The following is a 25,413-nucleotide window of genomic DNA, read 5'->3' as shown; positions in this document are numbered from 1 at the left end:
ACTGAAGGTGATCATACATTTTTTATGTTTTGGTCATTTATTTGAAGACTACACTAAACACTAACACTGATTTAATGTGAATTGAATGTCTGAATGTCGCCTATGGCACTTGCTCATGTCTCTTGGACATGGTTGTTAACAAAGATGCAAGTGGAAGATACATAGAGTCTGAAAGATCTAGATGCCACTGAAGAGGTACATGAAGTCAGTAAAACCTCCTGAACTAGAACCACCCAGCATGCTTCTGGGAACATTTTGAATTGTTCTGGAAATCCTATTAGAAAAGAAGGAAATTATTCTGTCTTGATAGCACAAATGCACATACAGTAATCGTAAGAACTGAGGAAGTTTATAGTAATCTCTCATGAATCCTTTGTATTTCCTTCCAAGTACTTCTCTGAAGATAGTTTTTCTTTCTAGAAAATATTTTAGGAAACGGATGGAGATCTCCCTAAAACTATCACTCAGAGAAGAAACACTTACCCAGAATGTTTCATGTTCTGAGGCTTATCCATTCGGACAGCAAGTTTGATTTTGAGGTCTTGATCGGGGCAGTTTTTGGAGACTGTCATTTTGTGCCACTCTGACTGTTTGGGGCTGTTTGGGGTGGGATGGAGAATAACCTGTAAGGAAAAAGGACAATGATTTTAGCCAGAAAATGGAAACCTGGTCATGGGCGTGTTTTTAATAGATGAGAAACTTTGCTGCTGAGAAGCTGAGTGTCTTGTCCAGCTGCCATAGCTAAGGGCTGTTAAATAAAGCAGAACCCTGGATATCGGACTCCTATCCAAGGCTCCGTCTACCAACCGTGGCTGCCTCTTGCCAAGCAGACCAGCTCGAAGACAGAAATGGTGTTCTCTTGCCCTCTTCTCTCTCTCCCTGGCTAATTCAGTAAAAGTCGAGATCAACGGTTTCTGTGATATAGTTTTTGTATTTTTCCTAAAATTCCAAAGTCCTAAAGCAACCTGGAATGGACGATGTTCACACACGATTCTCTCCCTGTAAGAACACGGACGTACAAAGGAAGAAATATCCTTACACGTCAGGGCACCTCTCTCCCACTCGTCTTTCCACTCCTCAGGGAAGGTTCCTTCCCCTTTCAGGAGGAGGAAGGCCGCAGGGGAAAATGGAAGGGACTTTATGGGAGGGATGAGAAATGTGAGACCTACGCAAGGGAAGGGTCTGGCTGACACACACTGGCACAGCATTTCGCCAGACCGTGGCACCTCTGTCACGCAACACCGACTCTGTCCTGGCCTGAAAGGCATCAGACACAGCGGTAAGGATGAGCTCTTTGAAAGCGTCTTTCACTGTGTGCTTCGGAGACGCCACTCCCAACGGGAGCCTCCTGCTTGGTCCTCACTGCTTCTGGGGCCGGGAGCGGGGCAAGGAGTGGGTAACTCAGCACACCCCCTTCTTCATTTTGCTATCTGAGTTTTCTAGAGCCACATGGGATCTGAGGAACATGCACTGTTCCTCAGGAGTGAACGATGTGGAAAATCCCCTCAGCTGAGGGAACAGGCACTAAATATAGGTGCAACAAAAGCTGGGCTTGCTAAGATTTGCTTTCGTGGTGACAGTGTGCCCTGGTTTGTTGCCTGTGGGCTTCGGCTGTTTTCACAGCAGCTATTTTCTTTCGGTGCTGGGGAAGGCAGCCTCTCTTCGGGGTTCCTAACCCCTCCGCAAGGGACAGGAGACGTTCGGAGTCTGGCCGACAAGCCGGCTTTACCACAAGCCTGGGTCGTGGGGCAGGGAGAAAGCAGAGGACTTCTCGCGAGAGCTCGCGGGGTGGGTGCGAGCCGAAAGCTTCTCGCGACAGCTCAGGAAGGGCGGGAGACCCGGGCGGAAACATAAAATCGGTTCCTCTGAGGCGCCTTGTTTGTGCTGATTTTTCACTCCTTCTCATTCCAGGCGTGACCGTTTCCACGCCCCACCCCCTCCATTACATCCTCTCTCTCTGATGAAAAAAAATTGATCCATTTTTGCTGAGTCTTCTCAACGTCTTATGACAGGATTGAAATAGGAGGCCTGATTTTTCAGACCTGAGGCTGCCAAAGATTTTTTTTTTTAAGAGATTTTTAAAAAAAAAATATTTATTTATTTGACAGAGATCACAAGTAGGTAGAGAGGCAGGCAGAGAGAGAGGGGGAAGCAGGCTCCCCGCTGAGCAGAGAGCCCGATGCGGGGCTCAATCCCAGGACCCTGGAATCACGACCTGAGCCGAAGGCAGAGGCTTTAACCCACTGAGTCACCCAGGTGCCCCTGCCAAAGATTTTTTGATCACGCCCTATGCAGGCAGAATTCGTTGACCCAGTAGCCCAATCTCTCTAAATATATTGCTATCGATACAAAAATATCGATACAAAAATTGATACATAAATATAGAAAATATCATTGTATATTTATATGTTATATAAATATGTCATATTTACATTCTGTTTACATCATATACACTTACTTTGTATTAATATATTACATTGTTACATATACCATAAAATACACATAAATACAGAAGTCTTAAAAATCAATAAATAGGGGCGCCTGGGTGGCTCAGTGGGTTAAAGCCTCTGCCTTCGGCTCGGGTCATGATCCCAGGATCCTGGGATCGAGCCCCGCATCGGGCTCTCTGCTCAGCGGAGAGTCTGCTTCCTCCTATCTCTCTCTGCCTGCTTCTCTGCCTACTTGTGATCTCTGTGAAATAAATAAATAAAATCTTTAAAAAAAAAATCAATAAATAGGGGCGCCTGGGTGGCTCAGTGGGTTAAAGCCTCTGCCTTCTGCTCAGGTCATGATCTCGGGGTCCTAGGATCGAGCCCCGCATTGGGTTCTCTACTCAGCAAGGAGCCTGGTCCCCCCGCCCCAGCCGCCTGCCTCTCTGCCTACCTGTAATTTCTCTGTGTTAAATAAATAAATAAATAAATAAATAAATAAAATCTTGAAAAAGAGCTAAATATAAAAAGCTGTATTTTCAAGTATCTTGCTAATTGTTGTGGCTTCATGCTATGATTAGCTATATTTTAAGGGCACCCTATATATTTAGGGCAAGGCTCACTGTTCATGACACTGGAAGTAAATCTCAAGTAGTCTTGTAAATATTTCAGAATCTCTTGACTGACGTCTAGCCTATCTGATGACTTTGGCAGTGAATTTCTCTCATGACGCGGATGACAGCACGCCTGCTTAGCAGGACGGGTGTCAGCTCCACCGTTTTCATGCTGTTTGCCAGGGATGCAATACTAGCATCATCCTAAGATGATAGCACTTCTGTAGGAATCTTTGCAGGCCACTTACTCATTCTGCGAGGGTTAATTTAGTTAAAATTCTATCACCAAGTGGATCAACTGACATAACTGGTATCAGCGAAGTGTAATATGTTGTAGGATGCTGGGAGCAAGGAAGTCAGGGTGCCGCTGGGCAGCGGGGACCTCTCCCTCCCCTCAAGGGAATGCCTGTCCCTATATGTCTCTCTATATGGTATTCCATTTCCTGAGACCCCTGCTTTCGGGAGATGGAGAGAGGGGCTGCTGCTGATCCCAGGGACGAGGACACTGTCTCCTGAGCTAGTTTGGCCTGAGGGGTTGGGGAGTGAGGTTGATGTGCTGGGAAGCCAGGAGGGGGAGGGGCTGGTAAGAGAAAGCCCAACCAGGGCCAGAACAGCAGCAGGCAAGGCCCTGAGCCTCCTTCTGCTCTTGCCCATTTGGCAAAATCAAAGCAGGAGCAGCGCTCTGGGCACCCGGAGCTCGTTAACAGGCCTTCCACCATATGGATTCTGGGCGTGTTTCCCACTGGCAATATGGTGTCCATTCGCCGACACAAATGACCACAGCTCATTACTGGCCCCTCCACAAAGACTTCTTCCACGTGGTGGCTCCCCAGGGAGACTTCCTCTCCGGGATGGATGGAGAGATGAGGTCACTGCAGTTCTCCTCCATCTTCATCTCCACCCTGCCATGTGCCTGACGGGTCGACGACTCCTTTGTATGTGTCAGGCCTGCTGAATTATTAGGGTCCTCCTGGGTGCACATGAGCCCTGAGCAGTCCAGACACCTCATCTGGACATTCCAGGCTGCTAATCAAGCACTTTGTCATCTCAGCCGAGGCCCATGTGTGCTGTGCTTTGATGTGGTGATGCTGATGTGGGAACACAACCCACTCTGTGCAGTGAGCTGCATGCCGGCCAGTCCCAGCTTCTCTCAGTTACCTGGGCACATGGGCAGGTCTTTCTGGGGTGGGGGGCTGCTTTACCCTGAGCTTTTACCTGGCTGGTCCTCTCCAAGCCTTAGCCTATATATCCTCCTTACTTCTGCAACTACCTTCGACCCCGGGAAGGCATCCCTTATCTTCAGACTGGGTTACATCCCCTAGCTCTGTGCTCCCAGGTGTTCTTTAGAGACCACTTACCACATTGCACTATAATTTCTAGTTTTTATGTCTATATTCCTTAAGTTTTTTGAAGTCAGAAATTTTTGCCTGTCATTATTTCTGTTTGTTCTGTGCATGTCACAAATGATGGTACACCATGGGCTCACAATCCTATCCCATGAACAGAAGTTTGATAATATTACAGTATTGGCAAGGGTTTAAAGAAACAGTCACTTATGCCTTTTGTGGAAGTATCAATTGGTGTATACTCTTTAAGGGACAATTTGGTAGTATCTGTCAAAATTCAAATTTCATTCAGCAAAACATTTTTTTGAAAACTATCCTACACATACACACACACACACATATGTGCAAAGAAATAAATTCAAGGTTATTCATTGAAGCATTGTTTTTACAGACAAAAACTGGAAACAACCTAAATATATTATGATACATCTATACATGAAATATTACACATCTGTGAAACAGGAAGCATGTCAGCATGGGCTAACATGGACTAATCTTCAAATATACTAATATTTCAAGTTAAGTACAAAGAACTATGTATACAGTAACTTCCAGCTGTGCTCACCTTTTCCTTCCTTCCTTATTCTTTCTTTCTTTCGATGTATATACATATGTTTGTGTATGCTATGGTTGTACATGCTTAGAATACTGGGTGAGGAATACACAATAAAGTGGAAACAAGGTTTTTCTCTGGAAAAGCTACTTGGGCAAGGTGGGGGGAATCATTCATTTTCACTAATATCCATTAATTTTTTTTCAGTGGATGAATTATTTCTTCAATTAAAAAGGTTGATTAAAATGAAGCATAATGAACAAGCTAGATATTGTTGAATGAATGAATGTAGCACTGGGATTTTAAATGTGGCTGTGTCCTACTAAGCTTGGGAACAGTTAGAGCATAGACACACTTCCTCAGGGGTACAAGAAATTGCTTCACTTTAAACAAGAAAGCAGTTATCATCAGCTGCTGCGTGAGGAGGTGCTGCCAGCAGAGGGCGCCCCAGCTGGCACAAGGACCAGCCACACTGATTCCACATTTTTTTTAATATAAACTTAAAAAAAAAATTTTTTTTAAGATTTTATTTATTTATTTGACAGAGATGACAAGCAGGTAGAGAGGCAGGCGGGGGGGGGGGCGGGAAGGAGGCTCCCTGCTGAGCAGAGAGTCCGATGTTGGGCTCCATCCCAGGACCCTGGGATCGTGACCTGAGCTGAAGGCAGAGGCTTGAACCCACTGATCCACACAGGTGCCCCGGAAGAGTACATTCTTATCTGGGAAAATACATAATGGGTTTGGAGGAGAGAATGAGTTATTAAGAAATGATTAACTGTATGGGGCTGTGGCAAGCCCGTGGCCTTCCCCACAGCAGTAGAACCAAGAGTTTTATTTCTGCATAGGAACAAAGTGGTACAGTGGAAGCGGCCCTGGAGATGAGTCAGCATCATCCCTGGCACATTACTTAGCTCCTCTGGGCCGCAGTGCACTCGTCTGGACAGGATAAGCAATAAGTCATCACGGTTATCATGGAGCATCAGGGAGAGGGCTTCACTGTGTCCTCAGGGCCAGCCCCTGGCCAATGGCAAACGTATAGTGCCTGGGCAGCACCTAACTGGGTGGATCTGGGGAAGCTTCCTGCCTTTCGTGGGAATCTGTTTTCTCCCCTATAAATAAAAGGGTTTGACTAGCCCAGTGGGCTTAACTTTCCTAAGTGGAGACAGCTTTGAGAAGTTGGTGAATGCTTTAGACTTGTGTCTCCAGAAAAATGCACATATGCCCCTCCCCACCTCAACATTTGCAAACGATTTCAAGGGGTTCCTGGATTCTGTGGAACCTTCTGTGGACTCAGGCTGAGGATTGCCGGACTTGCCACTTCTAACACTAATATCCTGGTTGGCATCCTAGTAATACGATTCTGGGTCAGCTCTATAGATGAAAGCCAGATTAAGTAAGTTGGCACAAAAGGATGAAAAAAGAAAGCATGCTTACTGTGTTCTTCCTGGCCTTGTTAGAAGTGTGTGCCTGTGTGCTTGTCTGCAGGTGTTCTCACCTTATTCCACTGACATACTAGGGGGCTTAGAGAGGTTGAACGTTTGGCCGAGGTTACACAGCTTTCAGAAGGAATTATGAAATCAACCAGTATGGAATGAAATGTACTGGGAGTCTCTGTGCTGGGCTCACGGTATAGGGTAGTGAACAGAGTAGTTTAGGTTTCTATGCCCATGGGGTTTTCGTTGTCTAGTGTAGGAGACAGAAGCCAAAATTTCTGTAAATTACTCTCTCTTTCTCTCCTTGGTGATCAAATTTAGTGGACGGTGATCAAATTTAGGCGGCTGGGGTGGTGAATGAAGGAAGATGAGCAGTCAGGAAAGGGCTTTCTGGGGAGGGGGCAGCATCTATGTAAGGAAGGAGGCAACCTTTTGAAGAGCTAGGCAGTGGGGGGTGCTCCAGACAGGGAGAAAGCCCTCTGATGCAGGAAAAGAGTGGTTTATTCAGTGGACTGAGAACTGTCCCCAATTCTCTTGGGAATAGTGAAGGAAGGGAAATGTAGCAACAAAAGAGGCCGAGAAGGTGGGCAGAAGCCAGATCACATGAATCTTTGTAGCTGTGCTACAGAGTTGTAATTTTATTGTAAGCAGTGTGGAGTGATGGAAGCATTTGAAGTCAGCAAATCTAACTTACATTCTGAAAATAACGGCTGCGTGGTGCAGAGTTGATAGCTGAGAGGTAAAAAGAAATGTCTTTATTATAATTCTCAGTGGTACTCAAAGGGATTGGGGCCTCCTTTTGGGATGTTTCAGAAATCTGGGGGACATTTTTGGTCGACAAGATAATGGTGCTGGGCTCTGTTGGTACTGTATGGCTGGGGCCCAGGGATACTACACGCCATGCAGTGAATGAGATGCTTCTCCTCAGCATGTTACTCGACTTCTGAATATTCCCACTGGGTATGAGTGGAGGTGGAAAAGCCTGTTTTTAACGAACTGAGTCTGGATCTTAAATCTTCTTTACATATTGTTAAGAAGAAAACCGCAGGCATCAAAGGGTATCATTTGTTCCCAAAATGGTGCTCAGGACATAATCTAACTTCACTTTCAATCTCCCCCAGAAATGTAGTCTTAACGGGTCCATCAGGAAGTTTTTGGTCAGGGCTGGTGAATCTGCCACGTGAGCCCCCTCCATCCCTCAGAGAGAGACAGGGTCATCTGTGTGATAAGACCTCTCACTTTCCCCCCTAAAGGAAAGCCACCTTGCCTAAAACAATCCTTTTCCTTTGCTGATAATTTCTCGCCCCATCCTCCTTCTACAGAAACTTTGGTTATCGTGCATCTCCTTGGAGCCTCCTCTACTTGCAGAATTCATGAATCATTTAATAAGCAATTAGATCCTTAAACTTCACTCCGTTGAATTTTTGTAATTTGGAACAATATACACTCAAAGTATTTTTGGTGCTTTTCCAGGGAAATTGAGGAAACTTTGTTACCAAGATTTGTGGGCCGTTTCAAGAAATCCGTTTACTGACATTTAAGCTTCAGAGCTTCTCCCCTCCAGGGCGGGTATTGTGGCCGTGACCTTTAGAGTGGTTCACATTCCTTCTTTAGGTCTTCTAGTGCGGTTGTCCCTAAATCTTTACATTTTGAAGTTATTTTTCTTAACTAATTCCCTTTTATTTCTCCTTCATATTATGTCATTGTATTGATTTTTAAATTGTTAGATGGGTCGGTTTGTTAAATCATACAATAATTTCACTTCAGGATAGGAGGGTCATTGCAAATCTTTGCTCTAGAGAGTTTCTGGGTCTCAGGTTGTGGAGAACCCCTACTCTGACTTCTGCAGCATGCACTATTGGTAGTCCAGATTTAAAGAGGAGAAACAGAGGGTTGGAGAGGTTGAGGGACTTGCCCAAGGTCACACAGTCAATGGAAAGTAGAGCCTGTGGATTCAAACCCAAAGTGGGACCTTTCCTACTTGGCAATGCTGCCTATAGGACCTGGGGACACCGCTCTTTGGAGCTCCTTGTGATGGGGAGCGCTTACCCGTCCGAGCTCCTTGTCCTCCAAGGCCAGGACGCCTGTGCTCTCTGTGAACAGCTTCACCTTCACAGCAGGCAGTGCGTGGGTTGTCGAGAAGTCGCCCTGGGTGCCCCAACTGCAGACAGAATCAGAAAGGTTAATGTAGAGCGCTCTGCTTTGACAATGCTAAACTCAGCTGCCTTCCTCCCGAGTAGGGGGAATGCAGGGTTAACCCGAGGCAGCACTGGCTGTCACATCCCCCTCCCCTTGCCTCCCCTCCAAAGCTGCCAGAGTGACAAAAAGTGTTAATTAACTTGTTAGGCAAATGCAAGACAGATGCTCAGAAAGTTGCCACGGGTCTTCACAGAGCACTACAAGGAATCACTTGGAATTAGCATGAAATGGAGTTGTCAGAGAACTTTCCCCCATGCATTTGCTATCCTTACAAATGATTTCAGAATTAGCACAAATATTTCCTTGTATCCTTTGAATCCCTAGTTCTTGAAAACTGCAGTTCTAGATTTTTGAGACAGGGCTTCATTTGGTCAGAGCCAACACTTGACTTTAAAACGCGATGTCAGTAGTCGTGGGGCGGTGGGGGGGGGGCATTTTCACTAGTATTCAAAGATGAGCCGAATAGAAGAATGGATGGAACTCAAAGGAGTGGAAGGTAGAAGGAGGAAAAGAGGGAAATGTCCTTCCCCACTGGTCTGTGGGAATCTGAGTCTTAGATCTCCTCAGAGCAGAGGGTGGCTTAACTAGCATCTGGGTGGGGTACCAGGTGGGGCGGACACAAACCTCTGATGGGTCCCTCAGTTGGGGCCTTTTCCTCTACTCATCATTGTTATCACAGAGCCCTACTATCCGTTCTGTACCTGCCATCAATGCGATCTTCCAGAAGTGTCCACTGGATTGCACTGAACCCCAAGGGTGAAATCCAGACTTCTGTGTATAGTCTCCCATTTGCCTGCTCCATCTGGGGGTTTGGATTGCACTGGGCTCCCAGTGTACACTCCAGACCCCCTGTGTGTAGTCTCTCGCTTGCCCACTCCTACCTGTGCCACCTCAGGGCCCCTCCAGGCATGCCCTCTGTTGGCAATGCTTCTCCCCACCTAGCTGCCTTTTCAGAGCACAGCTTCAATAACACCTTCCCATCCCTGGTCTCCCAGTCTAAATATGGGCCAGTGTTAAACTCTCTGGAACACACTGTTTCATTTTCTGTCCTAGCAATCAATGGATTTGTAATTACTTATTTCTGTGTGATTGTTCAACAGCTGAATCCTCTGATGGGGTGTTTTTTGCTCATGTTGCATACTTAGCATAGTGCTTAGCACATAGAACACACTTAAGAAATATTTGGTGAATAAATAAGTGATGCTAAATATACATTCTTTTACACAACTAGGAAACAGGAATAGACATAATTTTGTATAGGGTTTTTTTTTCATTTAGCTTTATATGATGGCTAATGTCCATACTGTAAATTATACATTAAAATATTATTTTTAATGACCCTATAATATATAGTTCCTTATAGGTATATCATAATTTATTCAACCACTGTTCTATTATTGAGATGGGGTTGGACATGACTTTTTAAACTTCATCTTTGGGCAATATCATAAACTTCATCGTGGGCAATATCAATAAACATTATGCTGCTCTTACAATGCTGCAGGAATTCTGCTCATCAATGAACACTTTCAGGTCTTGGGACACCAATTCCCAAAATACTTTCCACAAAGGTGGCAACCATTGTCCCAGCATCTGGGAATGAGTGCAAATCACAGGGCTTCTTGCCTTCACGGGGTGCCCCTATTCACTTTTCCTCTGGCTTACTTTGTCTTTGGTGTTTTCATGGGTATTTCTTTGACAAATAGCAGGCTTGAATATATTATTGTTTGTTGGTTGTATTTCTTCTTTTGTGAATGATAGAAATGACTTCTAGTCTCCATGTTGTGCTCAAATAAATCCTGTTGATTAAACTCAAGGATGTGAGGAATCCAGAGAAGGCTGACAAGATAGCACCAAAAAAATGGAGGTAAGGATTGAGGTCCCAGATTGGGACCCAAGGGATTAAAAAGTCATTGAGGAAACTCAACAGTCATGACTGAGAAAGGGAGAAGACATGCAAAAGGACAGGAGACAGAACAAGAAGCAAGTTCCAAACACAACAGCACAATGTTAGATGTACAGATAGAAGCTCCTAATTTTGGTCATCAGCTACTGCAGAAGGCTCCTAAGACAGGGACTCAATTTACTAGCAAAAGCAACATGACAAAGTATAGGGTTTTGAATCAGACACCTTTATTTCAAATCGTGGTTAGTCATTTGCGAACTGTAGGACTTAAGGCAAGTAATCAATGTCCCTGTTCCTCAGAATGCTCAGCTATAAAGTGGCCTCATTTCAGAGTAGTGAAATAATAAAGATAAATAAAAATAAGATAAAGATAAATAAATAAAAGTAAGGATAAAAAATAAAAAGTAAATAGTAACAGGCTTGAAAGAGCATGAGAACCCAACAAGTTTGGGCTACCTTTCCTCCCCAAGATAAGGATATGTAAGATATGTTCTAGTAACTGTGATGATCACTTCTATTTTGTGTTATCCGTTCAAAACATATTAAGAATCTATGACGTTGCCTTCCTACTATACAATGTAAGTAGTAAGACAGTTATTATCATCCCCATTTCACAGAAGAGAAAACTGAGAAGAAACTCAAGATTTCCCCTTTTATTCCAGTGAATTTTGACCAAGGTTTCTAGAACCCAAATCCCTTAATTCCCATGTTACAGCTCTCCCTGCTGACACTGTCATAATTATCAGTAATAAGCATTATTAATAATTAGCCATACTGGCAAAACCATGATCATTAATTTACTCTTTATGATGAATTATGCTATTAATCTCTTTGAGCATTTATCATGATTGGTCATGGAGATGAGGAATATTCCTTCTGGAAATCAAAGGAGTTCTAGAATGAGATGCCTTTATACCAAGCCACAAAGAGACCTTGATCTCAGCGTCCTAGAGGTCCCTCACACTGTGTCTCTATGATACTGTTGTTGGGACTCGTTTGTAGGGGTTTTTCTGGCCTGCTCAGTAGGCACTAACTCAGTCTGCCTGGACCCCTCCTGCTACCAGAGGATGCTCAGCTCATCAGACATTCAACATGACTCAGACTGTAGGGCAGAGTGAGGCCTTCATCCTGTCAGCTGGATGCAATTCAAGCCACTGGAGGCTGCCCTGACGGCCCAGTCCCTTTGGATACTGAGGCTTTTCCTTTTCCCCAGACCTGCAGCTGTGCTTTTGGCTTCCCACCATGACCCTTGGCTCACCTCAAGTTTTTAGGTCACTGCTGAGTCCTGATTTATCCATCGGATCTCAAAATGGCAGCCTGGCCCAGTGAAGCAGGCCAAAAGAGAAAAGTCTCCCATCTAATCGGGATGGGCTATGCCATTTTCAAGTCCTGTGCAAAATGAAAATGTGGGGCTCCTTTTTCAAAAAGCAGGAGGAAGTGCCACGAAAGGTACTAGAATATGGAGTCTCTCTTTCTCAGAGAATTCTGCTCAAATGCGTGCTCCACTATTCCATTGAACTTCACTTAACAAACAGGTTCAAGGATAGAGTAATTAATATCAAGATGACAATGCAGAGCTTTAAACCAAACATTGGTCCGAGGGTAGGGCCTGTGTAGTTGCATGAGTCATAAGCCCTTGAATAAGGTTCTGGGTTCAGTGACACCCAGTCTGTCTGTTTAGCTGGGACTGAGGATGGGTGATGCAGTGGAAATTGACTGTCACTGGTGTTGACATAAACCTTCACCCTTCACTATAGTCCTTGGTCTTTGTAAAAGAATGACTACTGATTTCCTTTTGGAGATGCTTCCTATTCATAGAAGACCCAGGGAGATTTAGTTATAAGCACTCTTTCCTGTTCCTGTCCCCTTTGAAAAAAAAAAAAAAAGTCATAGAAATGTCCACACTCTTTCTCTTTTTCCAGCCACAGAGAGACCTCCCTTTATAACAAACGCCTAATATTTATTCAGAGATTACTATGTGCTAGGCACAAATTCCTCTCTCGAAAGTGTTACTCAAGCATACATGCATTTTACTTTTTTAAGTCCGCTTGGCCATCCTGTGAAATGCTTATAATGGTTACTCTCACAGTCCCAGACAAGAAACTCAGACTCAGACAGGCTATAATGTGTCCAGGATCACACACAAAGAGCAAATGGCTGTCTGACTTCACAACTCAAACTCAACCGCATCATCATATGCCCTTCCTCTCACGTTCCACCAACTCACTGCTCTGTGTCTTGATCCAGTTAAATCAGTTACCTCTAACTCAAAGAGAGAGTTCTGTCTCAGGATTGATAGGACTCCGGGCCACTAAGGCTTCTCAGTTTAGATTTATTTCATATGTTCCATCTACTTCGCAGAGGGCTACCTACCCTATAGACAAATTAGTCAGTGGTGCAAGCATCCAAAGTCTTGGCCTTTTGGAGAGGCCACACATCATTAAATGGATCTATTTCTCTATTTCTTCTCTGCTCATTTATTTTGCTTTGTGGTGCACTGACTGTGGTTATTAAGATGGATCCCTCTTCTTAAAAGTCTCCCAGAACTGAAATACAATTGCAGTTTGATTTCATATAGTATCAAGACCAGAGCTTGATACTATTTATTGCAAGCAGCAGTCCAGGATGTTAATGAGCTACTTTCTGAACACAAGTAGATAAAGTAAAGAGGGTGTCTCCCTCTTTTGTGACCTCATCATATCTGTTGGTATAATCACACCATACAGCTAGCTCACAGAAAACCTAAAAATAGTCACCAATTAGCAAGTGCTTAAAGTTTGCCAGGCCCCGGGCTGAGTGCTTTTCATGGATTATCTCATTTAATCTTTCTGACTGCTCTATGAGGCATAGTCTGTTATTATCCCCACTTTATAAATGGAGAAACTAGGACTTGGGGAGGTTAAGTAACTGGACCATGGTTTCAAACTGTCACAGAGCCATGCTTCAAATGCATAGGGTTTCTGACCCCAGAGCAGATGCATGAAACCATAGAGCTTCACTGCCTCTCAGTAACTCATAAGACAGTATCATAGTATAGTCTGACAATTATCCTTGTGTGTATCTGGCTCTCTCCACAGATAATGAACACCTCAGGGGCCGGGAACATGGCATAACTTTTTTTTTTTAATCTCTTGCACCAAGCACAGGACCTGGCACAAAACAAATACTTATTTAATGACTAGGAAAAAGTGACAAATTCAGAATAATCGTGTCACCAAATTCAGGGGATTGTGGGGATATGTGACATTTGGGATAACCAAGGGTATGACTCCCTCCTTTATGCAAAACTGAGACCTTTATCGGACATCAACTCTCTGCAGTGCACGCTGAGCCTGGCAGCATGCAGTGGAGACCCAGCAGACCAAGGAGGTTTAACCCATGAGGCCAAGGGCTGGCAGCAATGCGAACGCCAATGGTATCAGGCTGGAAAGCGCCGCCAAGTCATAAAATGAACTATTATCATCGCTTCTGGTTTTTCTAGCCATCAGCACATAAACACAGACTCTAGAAAGGCAATCATTCAGAGTGGCACCTCCAAATGTAAAGGAACACGTATTGAGACACGTGAGTCTGTTCCAAACCAAGTACCGTTTACAAGAGGGTGGGGAGTAAATACAGGAACAGTCCAGCTGACAAACCTACATGCTCTCTGTGGCCCTGGGTGAAACTCTAACTTCTCCTGCTTTAGGGATCATACCTCTAATTAGCCCTTCATTTCCTTCTTCATTTAGAAAACACTTCCTGCATGTCCTACCACGTGCAAGTCACTGTGTTAGAAGCTGCTGTGGATCCAGCACAGGTGAAGGGGAAGGAGACATCAGTACTCAGGCATATTGTGTTTTACCTGCAGAGATATCCGATGCAGAAATGATAAACCTCATTAGAGTGAGTTTGAGCCTTGATTTTCACATCTCTAATTAGGGATAAGAATAGTATTGACCCCAGAGGACTGATGGATGAATAACTAGGAGATAAGCTATTGTATATACACTGCTCAACTCAATACCCAGCACTTGGAAAACACTAAAAAAATATGTCTTTCACTGTAGGACTATAGACCAGGGGTTAGTAAGCTCCGTCCCAGGGGCCAAGTCTAGCCAAATGCCGGCTTTCATACAGCTGATGAGCTAGGAATGGTTTTTCCATTTTTAAATGACTGAAAATCATCGAAAAAAGAATGTTTTGTAGCATATGAAAATTACATGAAATTAAAATTTTAATGCCCATCAATAAAGTTTTATTAGGACACAGCTATGTTCACCCCATACCATACATACCACCCATGCTGCTTTTGCACTTCAAAGGCGGAGCAGAGTAGTTACAGCAGAGACCATCTGGCCAACAAGCCTAAATTATTTATTTTCTGGTCCGTTATAGAAAAAGCATGCTGATCCCTGATAGACACAGTGAAATTGCTGGTTCAATCTAATGAAAATAAGATACTTTTATTTTCATTAGCAGATCAGAAGGAAGTAGGCTCACTGGAGCACATCCACGAAGATAAACGGTAAGCATGCACTTACAAGGACAGCTCAGCCCATGGTGATTCCATTTGCTGCTCTAAATTCCTCATGGAGTTCTCTCCAGCACTCTCAGTGTATTGGGAAACTGGGGATTGCGTATCATAGCATTCCAGACACGTGGTGCCCAAATGCTGCTTCCAGACCCACCTGAGCTGGCTGACTCATTTTATCACACTACATCATTATTAATAGCAAATAATAAACATGAGTAGCAGATAATTCATATTTTGGGGGGCTGGGGATGACTTTTAAAGTCACAGCACATTATTTCTCCAAACTTATTCCACAGTGCCGCTGCTTTGAAACGGAGCACTTTGATCTGGGGGAGAAAATAAGGGAGAGGTCTATGCTCGGGTGGAGGGAAGGAGAAATCCACCGCAAAGCAACCTTCTACTGTGTGTTTGGAGAGCATCTGCTTCATCGCAGTCCCATCTCTGTTTACTATTTAAAGCCTCTTATTTGCGGAAGCCTCCTCAGACCATATGTTATCAACAAATGTTGCTAATCAAATACACACAGTAATTTTCATTAGAATTTCCTCCACCCCCCTCCCCCCATGAACAAAAAACAACATTTGCCACAAAGGGAATATACCTCCCAAAATGACAGTAAACATCCACCACAAACCTTTGACAACAGAGTGATATTTACAAATGCATATGTGAATAAGCCAAGACAACACATCCACTTTAGGCAAATAAGGACCCTTGGAGAATTGGATTTTGTGCAGGATGGTCTTGGGGGATGATGTCATTAGTTGCCATGGCAATGCTCAGCATTAGGCCATAATTCATGCCACGGAGACAGGATTTGCATTTATTCAAGGTATATGGCTCATGTGAGCTGAGTGTTAAATTGGTGTGGTTCTTAAAATTAACTGTAGGCTTTAACAAGGGAGAACTGTCATTTCAGGGAATGAAAGTGCCTTCGTCCCGTTGCTAAGAGGGAAAGTTAATAATTGCCTGGAGACAACTGCATTAAAATCTTCTGGCCTGCCTTTCAGGCAGACTGCATGATATTCTACGCCAAGCGAATCAATTGTGCCATCACAGTGTGCCTCATGGAAACTAATTGATAGGATGTGATTCGGGCCCCTTAATGTACCAGAAAAGCTAAACTACCTCTTATCTACATAAATGAGGTGTTTGCCTTGTAGAAATTGGGTTGTCTGCAAGGCAGAGAGATGAAGGCTCTGGCTCGTCTACTTGACATTTCCACTGGAATGTCTCCTCTCCAGGAATCTGAAATCAAATGTATCCACCTTGGCTTTCACTTTCTCTCTCACATCTATTCCTCTAAGGCTTCCCTGCCTTAGCCAACGGAACTGCCGGTTACCCGGACTTCACTCTTGTTTTCTCCTCTTCACCCCTCGTCCACTTCGTAGTCATCAGGTCTTTCATGCCTCCTACATTTATCACACATTACCATGGAGGAAAATAAATCAGAAGAGGGAGGTTAGAAGAGCCAGGAAGAGGGTGGGCCAGTGGGGTATTAGGAGAAGTGATGGAAGCAGAGGCTTGCAATGTGCTTCAGTGGTGGGGCTAACACTCCAGTGCCTTGGTCATCATCAGAAGCAGAGCCTTCTCTGGGGAGATGTTATCGCTCCAGGCTGCATCCAAGATGCAGGAACAGGCCTGAGCCCAACCCATGGTGAGGAGCCAAGACCAACCAAACCCACATCTTGAAGCAGTGAAGTAGAGCTACCCAGCTGAGGCTGGCATGAATCAGCCAACCCTCATCGATTTGCCCATGAGTGAAGGAAATAAATGACTATGGTTTTAAGCCATTGGGTTTTCAGACGGTTTGTTATGGAGGAATAGCCAACTGATACAGTACCTTTGTTTGATACTTAATCACATCATCCTGGCTCTACTCTGTGTTCTATAGTTTGGTCTGGAATCTTCAGGTTGAAGAGCATATGCTGGAGAACCCAGATATATCTTGTAGTCCTTTCATACTATTAAAAAGTCTATTGCAACCACTCAATAAATGCCTGCCTCATGACCTTGCTGCCTTGGAAAAAATAGTTCCCAGCTCACACAACCTCAGAAAATAGCCTCCCTGTTTGCCAGTCTCTCCACAGTGTGAGAATTGGACCGAGGTCTGATTGTGCTGGCTAAGGCTGCCAAAAGCACGGTCCGGGTCCCCTAACGAGCCAGAGTGTCAACACCTCCCAAGACCAAGGCAGGCAGCCAACGTCTCTCAAGTTGTGGTCAAGTGCTCCTAGAGGAAGCCCTCGGCACATCAAAGGTGCCCCCGCTCGAGCCTCCCTCATGGAAAGCAATGACCATGAAGCCAACTTCAGCAGCACTGGAGTGCCCCCAGCATTTGTGGCTCTGACTGAGTGGGCACCCAAGCTGTGGTGGGCACATAGAGACACATTTGAGGGGGTCAGGCACAGCCATTCAGAGGTTTGGCTGTCCTCCATGCAGCCAGCCCCATCCTGTGAGACCTCCCAGGTGTCTTTGATGGAGGGGATTATAGGAACTGTTGTTGGTTTTGCTTTCATGGGCTGGATTCCTGTCATCCCACAGAGAAGGATCCTTGAGGACACTGTTGTGAGCCATGCTTTTCTCTTTCCCTGGGACTGGTTTGTGGATTTGTTCTTTTTTTTCCCTCTGTTTCACATTTATGAGAAACCACTGGGAGTGGTCATGAATGCCAGGAGTCTCAAAGGGAATTGGTGAATGGGCCAGCTGGCCAAATGCCCCTCAGTATGAACCGAAGGCTGAAAGCATTGGGGAAATTACTCTTGAAGCCAAAGGTATGGCATTGGCCCAATCTGGAGCCAGAGAATTGTCCTTCAAAAATGATTAAAAAATGACAAATCCGAGTTGTAGAGAACTATCACCACTGCTCAAGCCATGGGGATCATCTCTTCTGATACCATCTCAGTAGAGAGAAAATACCACCCATAATTCCAGAAAAATTTGGCTCTCCTTGCAGGGGCCACCAGGGTCCTCCACAGGGCCTAGCTACTCTTCCTTTGGGATCCCCACCCACATAATGTTAAACATGCTAAAGGTACATCTTGTAAAAAATGTATAAAAAAACTGGATGAAAGTTGAATTGCAATTGACCAGTGGATATAGGTTAAATTTAGAAGACATTTAATGCAATATTATTTTTTATTTTGAAGTTATCTTTAAGAGTTAATCCATTCCCTTTTGAGGTTTCAATGGTTTCCTAGGCTCTTAAACACTATTTGGGCCCAGGCACTGTACTTACTTGAGTCTAGTGAAGAAGATGACTGCAAGGCCAGATGTCTTGGGCCCAGGTGTAACTAAAATGTCATGACTGGCATTAGTTTCACTCTGAAATAATAAATTTGAAGGCTCACCAGTTGATAAGAGCCAGAATTAACTATAATTTCCTTCAATTCTAACTTGCACACATTCCTAATAAAAATCAGTTTTATGTCCTTTGCCCAGGTAAGGAAAGTGGACAGATATTTCTGCCACACATTTCCACCTGTAATGTCTGTGTACTCTCCTGTCTCAGTACTAGGGAGACATAAACTTCCAAGAAAGTGCTCAACCAAGCATACCTGGAATGCCCACCGTGAGGGTCCCTCATTCAGCTCAGGACTGTTTTCTCACTTGCTATGGATTTGATGGTTACAAAACTCGTCTTCTTTAACTCCCTGGGTGGATACCAGTTGTAAAAACCTTTTAGTGCTTCTAAGGCTCTTACAAGTGTTAGTTAGCTTTCCATAGTGGAGACTTTTTTTTTTTTTTTTTTTTTTTTTTTTTTTTGCTCTTCCTGCATCCTTCCTTGTTTAGAGATGTGTGCAAGGCATACAACGAACTGCATTTGGAACTCGTCAGATTCTGAGTGCCCCTCAATTCCTGTTGTTCCCCCTTGTCAGGTGCTCAGCTTTGCTTTTTATGGTTTCCACTTCATTTAGGCTCAGTGCTTGGAAAGTCGAGTGGCAGAAAACGAAGCCAGGTGGCACTTCTGAGAAAAATCTGAAGATGCTGTTTAGAAACGTGGGCTTTGCAGTTGTATGAACTGATGTGAATCCTGGCTCCACCTCTGAGGAGCTGTGTGATTGTGGATAAGAGACATAACCTCCCTGAGCCTTAGTCTCCTCATCTGTAGACTGGAGATGAGCAAAATACCTACCATATGAGTTATTACAAAGAATAAATCATATCATTCAGGCAAAGCACTGGCACAATGAACACATGATATGGCTTGGCTAAATACATGTGAGCTGCTGTTATGAATAGGGTCCTGAGGTAACAGGGGTTTAAAAGGAACTTTAGAAACCCATGTGAGGGGTGCCTGGGGGGCTCAGTGGGTTGAGCCTCTGCCTTCGGCTCAGGTCATGATCTCAGGGTCCTGGGATCGAGCCTCACATCGGGCTCTCTGCTCAGTGTTGAGCCTGCTCCCCCCCGCCCACGGCCTCTGCCTGCTGCTCTGACTACTTGTGATCTCTCTGCCAAATAAATAAATAAAATCTTAAAAAAAAAAGCAATGAGATTGAATTTGGAGGCTATCACAAATTAAGTCATGACTAATCTTATTAAAAAACAAACAAACAAACAAACAATACCACAACCCTTTCTTTGGGATAGCTGGGTGGTTAGAATTGACCATAATCTATTTACCATTAAATTCTATGAATTTTGATAGACTTGCTTATAGAGGTTTATGATCAAGATACCTATTTAGAATCATTCAAACAGCAAGTGAAGCACAGATTCCTTCTTCTGGTTCTCCCCCTACCCCACATCTTCCTTTGCTGTTTTTCTTCCTCTTCTTTCTAAACTTTAGCACACCCAGGCCTTCGTCTGCCAACCTCCTCTTTTCTCTGTCCACAGCAGTGGCTCTCAATGGGGACTATTTTGCTCCCTTCCTTCTCCCTGGATACATTTGGTAATGACTGGAGACATTTTTGGTAGTCATGACCATGGTTGGTGGGGGGTCACAACTAGCATTTTGGATAAAGGCTGGGGATGCCACTAAAAATTCTACAATGAATAGGGCAGTCTCCAGCAATGAAGAATGATCCAGGTCAGCAATGCCGAGGTTGAGAAATCCTGGTCTACACTGACCACACTAGTGATGTTTAATAGGCACTCCAACTTAATATGTTTAACACTCAACTTTTAATCTCTACCCAAATTCCAAACTGGCTCCTCCTAAAGTCTTCCTCAAGTCAGCAATTTGCAACTCCATCCTTCCAATTGCTCTGGAATTATCTGTGACTCCAGAAAAATCTGTTGGTCCTATCTTCAAAGTACAGGCATAATCTGACCACTTCTTTCCACTCCATGGACCCCCTCCTTGGTCCAAGTCACCATCAACTCTCCCTTGGTTTATTACAATAGCCTTCTAACTTGTTTTCCTGCATTTTCCTTGTGTCCTACAAGCCCCCAAAAGCCAGAGTAATCTTTTAAAATATAAATCAGCTATGACCACTCCTCTGTTCAAACACTCCCAATGCTTTCCCATCTCAGTCAAAGTAAGTGACAAATCTTCACTATGGCCTCCAAGGCCCTACCCAAGTTGGACCTTCTTTGCCTCTGACATGTCACCTTCACCATCCTTTACTCTGCTCCAGCCACAGGAGTCTTCTTGTTGTTCTTCAAAAATCCTAAACACACTTCCACCTCAGGGTCTTTGCACTTGAAGTTTCCTATTTTTTGAAATGCTCCTCCCCTAGTATTCTGTATGGGTTGGTCTCCAGTTTCTTCCAGGCTCTATCCATAGTCACTTTATCAGTGAGCTCTCCCTTGACTGTCCTGAAGAAATTAGGAACCCCAGCATTCCTCATTCCTCAAACTCTCTTCCTTCCCTACTCTATTTATCTCCTGAGCACTTACTGCCATCCGACATGTATTTTACTCTTGCTTTTGTCTTTATTTCCTGTCTCTTCTCACTAGAAGACAAGCTCTGTGAAGGGCAGAGGCTTTTGTCTGCTTTGTTCTCTGTATATCTGTATCTAGACTAATGCCTGGCACACTGAGGGCACATCATAAGTACTTGTTGACCCAATAATCAATTTTGAAATAGTGCTACTTGTGAATTTTAATGTCAGAATAATTTTCATTCACTAAATTTAGACTACTCCAAACTCACTAGGCCAGCTGGGAATCTGTCCTTTGCCACTTATATGTTGTATAACCATGGGATGCTACTTAAATTCTTTGGGCCTCAACTACCTCATCTGAAAACTTACCCGAGTTTCAGTTTCTAAGCTGTTTTGTGGTTAAATGAAATAAAGCGTATGAAGTATTTGGTATAGTGCCTACAACATACAAAACACTGAAAACTTGTTACAGGTGCAGCGATAATAATGGGGCTATCATGGGGATTTTCTCTAGTCCTTACAGGAGCCCATCAAAAATTCCCTCTCTAACCTCCCAATTTCAAAGACTCTCCCTGAGTGTCCCCACCTGCCTCTTCCTTATCCATCTACAGCAAGAATTCCAGGCCAGGTCCAGAGTCCACCAGGCATTTGAGCCCGCTGATTCCACTTATTTTAATCCAATTCAATACAATAGGTAAAAGACCTAAGTGTGTTATATCTATAATGCAGATGAGTCAGTGGGTGCCAGGCAAATTACCCTGCCCTTGCAAAATGAGTGGTGGGAGCAAAAATACAGAATCGTGGGCAGTAGAGAACTGATTGGATATCTTCCCTTGCTGATCTTTTTGAGTTTCCCAGTGAATGAGAGCAGGTTTATTGATTTGGCCTCAAAAAGGCTCATTTGTTGTTGTTGTTGCCTTTTGTTGTTTTTCATTTGTTCACTCATTCACAAATTCACCTACCTGCCCAATCTATGTTGAGCACCATATGTGCCAGGCACTGTTTGGGCTCAGGGCAAGACTCAATGAATAAGACAGAGAAGGTCCTTGCACTCTTGAAGATACCCAAGTAAAGAAGCGTGGTGATTTCTAAAAATAATAGGACCTACGAAGACAGTAGAATGGGTTCATGTAACGGAATGGCTGGGGCAGGGCTACGTTAAGTAGGTGGTCAGGGGACATCCTGTCCCAGGCTGTGGTGCTTAAGCTGAGACCACAGAAGAGGGGTCTCCATCCTCCTCTGTTCCTTCCTTTTTTTTTTTTTTTTTAAGATTTTATTTATTTATTTGACAGACAGAGATCACAAGTAGGCAGAGATGCATGCAGAGAGATAGGAGGAAGCAGGCTTCCCGCAGAGCAGAGAGCCCAGGACCCCAGGATCATGACCTGAGCCGAAGGCAGAGGCTTTAACCCACTGAGCCACCCAGGTGCCCCCTCTGTTCCCTCCTTTAGTGAAGTAAAGGGAGAATGAGGTAGGGGAGTCACAGCTTCAAACCCACAGAAGGGTGGGACCTAATTTGTGGTCTGCACTTTATCTCCAGTACCCAGCATCCTGAAAATACTTACTGAGTGAATTAATGAGTCTGATTTGTTATCCTCTCTCTCTTCTTCCTTCCCTTTCTCTCTTTCTCTGTCTCCCTGTCTCTCCAGTGCTCTTTCTCAGTCTCCCAAGCTCCAAAGTGGAAGTAGCTGAGCATGAGTTTACTTAGCAGATGTCGTAAGAAAGAAGGGTCTCACGATGAAACTGGTTCAGGAAATACTGACTTACCCAAAAACTGGTGCCTTTCTGCAAAAACTCTTAGAGTTTTTATTATGCTAATATACATTCTGACTCTTTAAGTGGGACCATACCATACACATTTCCCAAACTTATGTGACTATAGAAACTTTTTCCCAAAGAGGTTCATGAATGGCTAGTGTGTAGTGCATAATACTTTGAGAAACTCGGAATGAAACTGACTAATTGCACCAAAGACATTCTTGTTAGCTAATAATTTGGTTCTGGATTACTAATGTCATCTCTAAGGAGTGTTGGGGCTAGGGTGTCCTCCTCTCACCCCAATATTGGTATCCTCATATAATCAGGTAAAACTAATTACTGCTATGTAAAAGAAAGTAATCAAACCACTTAAAAGGCTTGGTTAGAAAGATGGAAGTAGGCCATTCAATTTGCTGTGGGTGGCACTTGGTGGAAAAGGTCTGGGGCACATGGAAAAAGAGAGAGGGTAAAGAGAAACCTCTATATACATTTTTTCTCCCTACTCCTCTCTGTCCTTCCTCAGTTACCATTAATCAGCATGACCATAAAAGAAAACCCCTTACTTGCATCCTTAACTCCCTACCTGCTACAGGCGGGGGGCTTGGGGGAAATCTCAAGTTGTTATACTCAAAGCTGCATCATGCAACCATTTTAACTATTAATCACCACCACAATCATCAGTTCATCCCAACAGCTACCATTTACTGAGCACTAACTGTGAGCCCGGCACAGTTCTGCATGCCCTCCACTATACTATCTCATTTAATCCTTTCAGTGATGCTATGGGGGTGTTGAGAGTCCTTTACCCAGTGTCACAGATGAGGAAACTAAAACCTGGAAATATTAAGTAATTTGACAAACGTCTCATGTTTGCTAAGTGGTAATTGTGACTTCCCCTTCCTGATGTTTAAGTTCCATTCTTAGCCATTTTACTCTGACGAATTGACTGCAGGATCTCAGTGGGCTCAGCAGACCCTAGAGTGCTCCACACATGTGGGGAAGTGTGCAGGCAGTGGTCAGAAAACCAAGCTGAGCTGAGTTTTGTGAGCCTTCTCCAAAGGTAAACTTTTGACTCCTGCTTGCAAAGTCAGTGCCTGAACTACGATATAGAAATTCTCCTAATTAAGAAACAAAGATCTAAAAAAGAGTAGGAAAGATTAGTACTTTAATGAAAGATCCTTGTTGATCATATTGATGATGATTTCCTGAAGGTAAAGAGCCAGAGACCTGGCCACTGTTTGAAAAGGCTTTGTACCTGGGTAGGCATGAAATGTAGCTCTTAGTCCTTATCCCTATTATCTTGTGGGATCAGCACTTGTTGCCTAACCCTTGTAAGCATTTCCATTTGTGATCCCTGCTGCAAGGAATAGGGAGTCTTTGGCAGCAAAGTAATGCAATGATTATTGTATATCTATACACATAATATGTGTGTAATGATGTAATAATTATCACGTAGCATTTAGGATCTGGAGCTTTGAAATCAGGCACACCTTGGTTTCGTGTAGCAGATGTTGGTGCAGATACAGATATGGCAGATCACCACCTAGCTATGTGATCTCGAGTAAGTCTTCTAACCCCTCTGGGGCTCAAATTTCTGATGTGTAAATGGGGAAACAATGATGTCTACCACTTTTGGGTGTTGTAAGGATTAAATGAGACACTGGATAGTAAGGTTTCAGTACAGGGTCAGATACCGTCGAAAGTTCTCAATAAACGTTATTAGCTGGTTTGTAACTGAGGATGATAGTTGGTTGAGAATGCACAGAATAGACTGGACAAAGGAGAGGCCAGGGAGCAGTTTGATGGGACAAGATAATGGTGTCAAAATCACAAGTTGGAGGGAGGATGGATAAGGTACTGAAAGAGAGATTTCTAGGTTCTATCTCACACTTCTATGCAAGAACTTATAGAGAATAGCCTGTCCAGGAGCATTTATTTTTAATGGTCTTTGATTATTTTGATGCTAGGTTATGATTGTGAACTATGCAGATCATCTACAGCAGAGTGCAGGACAAAGAGAAAACAGGCTTACATAAAATACTTTAAGTTTCATGAGGATTAACAGGTGGACAGGCTTTGGTTTCCCAATCATAGATTTCCCCCTCAATATTAGGTGGCCCTTGAAGGAAGGTAAGAGTAATTATTCAGTTTCCTTGAGATGCTGACCACAGGTTGACTGTCTTTTCTCATTTGTGAGTTGCTAATGGACACATTGGAACAGTGGCTCTTGGAATGGTGACTTTGTAAGACTACTAGAATAGTGAGTCTTAGTAGTAGGAAGTTATAGCATGGGTCTCCCACTTTTTAGCAAATAATGATGATATTAACAAAGCTCTGACTGAGTGCTTACTACGAGTCATTGTTCTAGATGTTTTCACGTGGGCTATCTCATTTACTAAGCTAAGAACTGAACCTGAATTGAATGAATGTTGATTATTACATGTCCCAACCAGATGAGGTCAGCCAAAGTCAAGAAGACTTGATTGACAAAGCATGTCAAAGACACCAATTTGCACTCTATTGCTAGAAAACAGATGTAGATGAAGAAAGAATGGTCTGCCTTAATGGGACTGTCTCACAATATTGTGGGACTATCAAGCAACCAACAGAAATGAGGCCATAACAGAGGGAGAAGGAGTGGGAGAGAAACAGGAGGAAAAAAAAAAAAGGAGAAGAGAGGAGAAAAAGGAGGAGGAGAGGGAGGAGGAGGAAAGCATTTGTCTCTGAGTAAACACTGTGATAAGTAAATTTATTGAAAATCAGAATTCAGTAACCATTAGTGTCTTAAACCCTCCCCTCATTGCTTTCATATTTACATAAATAAAACAATTTCA

The 25,413-nt window shown here is 43.7% G+C and overlaps 1 protein-coding gene across 25 annotated transcripts in view; it reads right to left on the bottom strand.

Annotated features, from left to right (window-relative positions):
- CADPS (calcium dependent secretion activator) overlaps nt 1-25,413 on the bottom strand; it is a 477,655-nt gene that overhangs the window by 181,972 nt on the left and 270,270 nt on the right. For all 25 annotated transcript variants that reach the window (XM_047690232.1, XM_047690260.1, XM_047690359.1 and 22 more), the window contains exons 7-8: nt 8,425-8,536; nt 484-623 (exon numbers count right to left, since the gene is read on the bottom strand). In XM_047690232.1, the coding sequence (XP_047546188.1) occupies nt 484-623; nt 8,425-8,536 (252 nt within the window). The remainder of the gene's footprint in view (nt 1-483; nt 624-8,424; nt 8,537-25,413) is intronic.

Source organism: Lutra lutra, chromosome 1 (genome assembly GCF_902655055.1).
Source record: "Lutra lutra chromosome 1, mLutLut1.2, whole genome shotgun sequence".
In the NCBI taxonomy this organism is placed as follows: domain Eukaryota; kingdom Metazoa; phylum Chordata; class Mammalia; order Carnivora; family Mustelidae; genus Lutra; species Lutra lutra.
Note: the sequence above shows the minus strand (reverse complement) of the source record. Positions and strands in the feature narration are given on the sequence as shown.